This window comes from Panthera pardus, unplaced genomic scaffold (genome assembly GCF_024362965.1).
Source record: "Panthera pardus isolate Hobbes unplaced genomic scaffold, ASM2436296v1 HiC_scaffold_7, whole genome shotgun sequence".
Lineage (NCBI taxonomy): Eukaryota > Metazoa > Chordata > Mammalia > Carnivora > Felidae > Panthera > Panthera pardus.
In genome coordinates, this window is record NW_026527002.1 from 27128565 (window position 1) to 27134661 (window position 6097).

A 6097-nucleotide genomic window follows, 5' to 3' on the forward strand; every position below is an offset into this window, starting at 1 on the left:
TGACATTAAGAAAAAACTCCAAAGGCTAGAGGATTTAGAAGGTAGACAGATCCAGGATCTGCTCCGTATAGCACAACGGGTCTACAACAACAGGGACGCCCCAGAAGAGAGACAGATCAAGGCCACAGAGAAAATGACTAAAGTCCTGGCCGCTATAGTCCAGAAAGAACAGTCACCCCCAGAAGGCACTCAACACTCCCTCCCAGGCGGCACTTAGATAAAGATCAATGCGCCTATTGTAAAGAAAAAGGCAATTGGATACGAGAATGCCCCAAGAAGAAACAACCCCGCCCCAGCCAAGAACAATGGCAGCCTAAAATAGCCCCCATACTGTTTACCCAACATACAGAATAGGGAGGATGGGGTTCGGATCCCCTCCCCGAATGTAGGGTAATGTTGCAAGTGGAGGGGACCCCGGTCCAGTTCCTAGTTGATACCGGGGCACAGCACTCAGTTCTGGTCAAGCCCCATGGAAAAGTATCTGAAAAATCATCCTGGGTACAAGGGGCCACCGGAATAAAGAGGTACCCCTGGACAACTCAGAGGACTATGGACTTAGGAACTGGGAAGGTAACCCACTCCTTCCTGGTCATTCCCGACAGCCCCTGCCCCCTGTTGGGGAGAGATTTCCTTATCAAAATGGGGGCCCAAATTCATTTCCAACCAGGGGGACCCACAGTGACTGACTTCCACAACCAACCCATATCTGTACTCACTGTGAAACTAGAAGATGAAAATAGGCTCCATCAGGAACCCACTCCTCTGGATCAGGGCATCGAGCCCTGGCTTCAACGCTTCCCAGATGCGTGGGCAGAAACGGGTGGTATGGGGTTAGCAAAACATCGCCCAGCCCTATTTATAGAGGTCAAGCCCGGGACGGACCCCGTCCGCATGCGCCAATACCCTATGCCTGCGGAAGCCAAAAATGGCATCACATTGCATATCCGCCTCCTCCTTGACTTCGGGGTCCTACGCACCTGCCACTCAGCATGGAATACCCCCCTGCTGCCCGTGTGCAAAGCCAACAGCAGGGAATACAGACCAGTGCAGGACCTGAGAGAAGTCAATAAGCGGGTGATGGACATACATCCAACCGTTCCTAACCCCTATACTCTCCTGAGAGCCCTCAGCCCAGAAAAACAATGGTATACTGTTCTGGATCTAAAAGATGCTTTTTTCAGCCTACCACTAGCGCCTAAAAGTCAAGAGCTATTTGCATTCGAGTGGACAGATCCAGACAGGGGCATAAATGGCCAGCTCACTTGGACCAGACTGCCACAAGGATTCAAGAACTCTCCGACCCTGTTCGACGAGGCTCTACACGAAGATTTAAGTGAGTACAGACAACAACACCCTAATATAACTCTCCTACATTATGTTGATGATCTCTTAATAGCTGCCGAGACACCCGAAGCCTGCATCCAGGGAACCGAAGGTCTCCTGCAAACTCTGGGAACCTTAGGCTACCGCGCCTCAGCAAAGAAGGCTCAGATCTGCAAGTCAGAGGTAACTTACCTGGGTTACTTACTGAGAGGGGGGCAACGCTGGCTAACAGATGCCCGGAAGGAGACTGTCCTTCGTATTCCCAGACCGCAGACACCACGACAGGTGAGGGAATTCCTAGGGTCGGCTGGGTTCTGCAGACTATGGATACCAGGGTTTGCTGAATTAGCAAAACCTTTATACCAGGCAACAAAAGATCAACAGCCCTTTAGTTGGACAGAAGAAGCCAAACAGGACTTCCAACAAATTAAAACTGCTCTGCTATCAGCACCTGCCCTGGGACTCCCCGATGTCTCCAAACCCTTCCACCTATATGTAGATGAAAACCGGAGCATAGCCAAGGCGGTGCTAACCCAGCATTTGGGCCCTTGGCGCAGGCCAGTAGCCTATCTGTCTAAAAAGCTAGATCCAGTGGCCGCCGGATGGCCACCCTGTCTCCGGATGATTGCAGCCACTGCCCTAATGGTAAAGGACGCTGATAAGCTGACCATGGGCCAAAAGCTACAAGTCACCACCCCACATGCCATCAAGGGCATCCTCAAGCAGCCGCCTGACCAATGGCTGAGCAATGCCCGACTCACTCATTACCAGGGACTGCTGTTGAACCCCCTCAGGGTCATCTTCACCCCCCCCAACGGCCCTGAACCCAGCATCACTGCTGCCAGACCCAGACATGGGAACCCCACTTCATGACTGCGCCGACATACTGGCTCAAGTTTATGGGGTCTGGGAGGACTTGCAGGATCAGCCATTATCGGATGCAGATGCTATCTGGTTTACCGACGGAAGCAGCTTCGTTCACCAAGGACAAAGGTATGCGGGGGCGGTCGTGACTTCAGAGACCGAGGTGGTGTAGGCAGAAGCTCTATCCCCCGGAACCTCGGCCCAGAAGGCTGAGCTAATAGCCTTAACCCAGGCCCTAAAGTTAGGAAGAGACTGCAAACTAACCATGTACACTGATAGCCGATATGCCTTCGCCACCGCTCATGTACATGGGGCGATATACAGAGAACGGGGGCTCCTCACAGCTGAAGGGAAAGACATCAAAAATAAAGAAGAGATTCTAACCCTGCTAGCAGCCTTATGGGAACCCAAAAAGCTAGCGATTGTGCATTGCCCAGGACACCAGAAGACAACCGACCCAGTTTCCCGGGGCAACAATTTGGCCGATCAGACTGCAAAAAACATAGCTCGGCCCCCAGCGCAATTGCTGACCCTACAGCTGCCAGACCCTGGACCCTGGGAATTGCCCCCCAGCCCTGAGTATTCAGAAAGCGACATTCAATGGATGAGTAAACTTCCTATGACCCGAATCAAAGATGGCTGGTGGAGAGACTCCAAAAGCAGCATTATACTCCCAGATAAACTAGGATGGCAAGTTCTAGAGCAGATCCATCGCAGCACCCACTTAGTTTCCCGGCGAATGTTGGACTTACTGAGACAGACTGGACTAAAAATCAGAAATGTCTCTGATAAGGTCGATCAAGTAGTCACTAAATGTACAGTGTGCCAACTCAACAATGCGAGTAGCAATCCTCAGACAACAGGGGTAAGACAAAGAGGGAGCAGACCAGGGACCTATTGGGAAGTAGATTTCACTGAGGTAAAACCAGGAAAATATGGATATAAGTATTTGCTAGTTTTTGTAGATACCTTTTCAGGATGGACTGAAGCCTTTCCAACCAAGAATGAAATGGCACAGATTGTAGCCAAAAAGATCCTGGAAGAAATCCTGCCCAGGTATGGTTTTCCAGTAATGATAGGGTCAGACAATGGACCTGCATTCGTCTCTAAGGTAAGTCAGGGACTGGATTCCATACTTGGGGCTGATTGGAAATTACATTGTGCATACCGACCCCAAAGCTCAGGACAGGTAGAGAGAATGAACAGAACATTAAAGGAGACCCTAACCAAATTGACCATGGAGACTGGAGCTAATTGGGTGGTCCTTCTCCCCTATGCTCTGTTCAGGGTGCGTAATTCCCCATACAAACTGGGACTCACACCCTATGAAATAATACATGGTAGACCACCCCCCCCATCATCCCTAACCTAAAAGATAACCTTGTCAAAGCTGAGAATGATAATAGTCTTGAATTCTTGTTCTCCCTACAAGCCTTGCAGAGGGTCCATGAAGATGTATGGCCCAAATTAAAGGAACTCTATGAGACTGGACCCCTGCCTATTCCACATCAATTCCGGCCAGGGGATTGGGTCCTCGTCAAACGTCATCGGCAGGGAACTCTGGAGCCCAGGTGGAAAGGACCCTTCCAGGTCATCCTGACAACGCCTACTGCCATCAAAGTAGACAAAATCGCCACCTGGATCCATTTCGCCCACGCCAAACCAGTGGACCTGTTCTCAGACCTCATCGGACCTTCAAAGACAACCTGGACTGTTGATCGGACTAAGGACAATCCTTTAAAATTGACCCTACGCCGCCAACGGACTGAGCCATAACTATGGTACTTGCCCTCCTCTTGACTGTTCTGCAAATTCTGTCTGTAAATCCAAACCCCACAACCCCTATAATTTGACATGGGAAATTACTAATTTAGAGACTCATGAAGTCTACAACAAAACCCTAGGAACTGCCCCATTAAATACCTGGTGGCCAGATTTATATTTTAATTTAGAAAAAATTAGTCCATTAGAAGAAATAGAAGGAGGTAAATGGAGGCAACTGCAAAGGAGGGTATCAATAAGTAGAAATGGATTTTATGCATGTCCGGGATTTAGGACAGGGGCGATGAGGCACACATGTGGAGGGTTTGAAACCCTCTATTGCGCAGCCTGGAGTTGTGTCACCTCCAATGATGGGGAATGGAAGTGGGAAGTAAAACCCCAATTTATTGAAATGTCCTATGTCCAACTATGTACCCGCAACAGGTATGATGAAAACTGTAACCTTATTCGTGTAAGATTTACAGAGGAGGGGAAAAAGGACAGGCGGTGGGTCTCAGGACTCACTTGGGGACTCTACTTATATCGATACCCCTCTTTGGGACTGCCATTCAAATAAAATTAGAAGTCTCCCCTCTTGTACAACCGGTGGGGCCAAATCAGGTATTAGGGAAAAAAAAGAAAAAAAAGAGACGAGCCTATCCCCAGGCAGATCCCCACTACTCCCTCCAGCAGGACCCCCGCCCTTACCCCAGGAGTAAAAGCACAAGCTGTCCAAGAAAATCAGAACCCAGAAGGCATAGACTCCCTATGGAAATTGCTAACAGCAGTGTATGAGGCCTTAAACCGATCGGACCCTGAGGCAACAAGGGCCTGCTGGCTATGTTATGATATAAAACCCCCCTTCTAGGACTTTAACACTCCACTTACAGAAATGGATAGATCATCTAGACACATGGTCAATAAAGAAACAAGGGCCCTGAATGATACATTGGATCAGATGGCCTTGACAAATATATTTAGAACTCTGCATCCCAAAGCAACAGAATATACTTTCTTCTCGAGTGCACATGGAACATTCTCCAAGATAGATCATATACTGGGTCACAAAACAGCCCTTCATAAGTTTAAAAGAATTGAAATTATACCATGCATACTTTCAGACCACAATGCTATGAAGCTTGAAATCAACCACAGGAAAAAGTCTGGAAAACCTCCAATAGCATGGAGGTTAAAGAACACCCTACTAACGAATGAGTGGATCAACCAGGCAATTAGAGAAGAAATTAAAAAAATATATGGAAACAAACGAAAATGAAAATACAACAATCCAGACGCTTTGGGATGCAGCAAAGGCAGTCCTGAGAGGAAAATACATCGCAATCCAGGCCTATCTCAAGAAACAAGAAAAATCCCAAATACAAAATCTAACAGCACACCTAAAGGAAATAGAAGCAGAACAGCAAAGGCAGCCTAAACCCAGCAGAAGAAGAGAAATAATAAAGATCAGAGCAGAAATAAACAATATAGAATCTAAAAAAAACGGTAGAGCAGATCAACGAAACCAAGAGTTGGTTTTTTGAAAAAATAAACAAAATTGACAAACCTCTAGCCAGGCTTCTCAAAAAGAAAAGGGAGATGACCCAAATAGACAAAATCATGAATGAAAATGGAATTATTACAACCAATCCCTCAGAGATACAAACAATTATCAGGGAATACTATGAAAAATTATATGCCAACAAATTGGACAACCTGGAAGAAAAGGACAAATTCCTAAACACCCACACTCTTCCAAAACTCAATCAGGAGGAAATAGAAAGCTTGAACAGACCCATAACCAGCAAAGAAATTGAATCGGTTATCACAAATCTCCCAACAAATAAGAGTCCAGGACAGATGGCTTCCCAGGGGAGTTCTACCAGACGTTTAAAGCAGAGATAATACCTATCCTTCTCAAGCTATTCCAAGAAATAGAAAGGGAAGGAAAACTTCCAGACTCATTCTATGAAGCCAGTATTACTTTGATTCCTAAACCAGACAGAGACCCAGTAAAAAAAGAGAACTACAGGCCAATATCCCTGATGAATATGGATGCAAAAATCCTCAAAAAGATACTAGCAAATCGAATTCAACAGCATATAAAAAGAATTATTCACCATGATCAAGTGGGATTCATTCCTGGGATGCA

The 6097-nt window shown here is 47.0% G+C and overlaps 1 protein-coding gene across 1 annotated transcript; it reads left to right on the top strand.

Moving 5' to 3' along the window:
- Positions 1–393: 393 nt before the first annotated feature.
- Positions 394–3963, top strand: LOC128775277 (uncharacterized). Its single transcript, XM_053896155.1, is given in 3 exon segments — positions 394–2130; positions 2132–3544; positions 3547–3963. Coding segments are annotated over 3 exon segments (3567 nt in total).
- The last annotated feature ends 2134 nt before the right edge of the window (positions 3964–6097 follow it).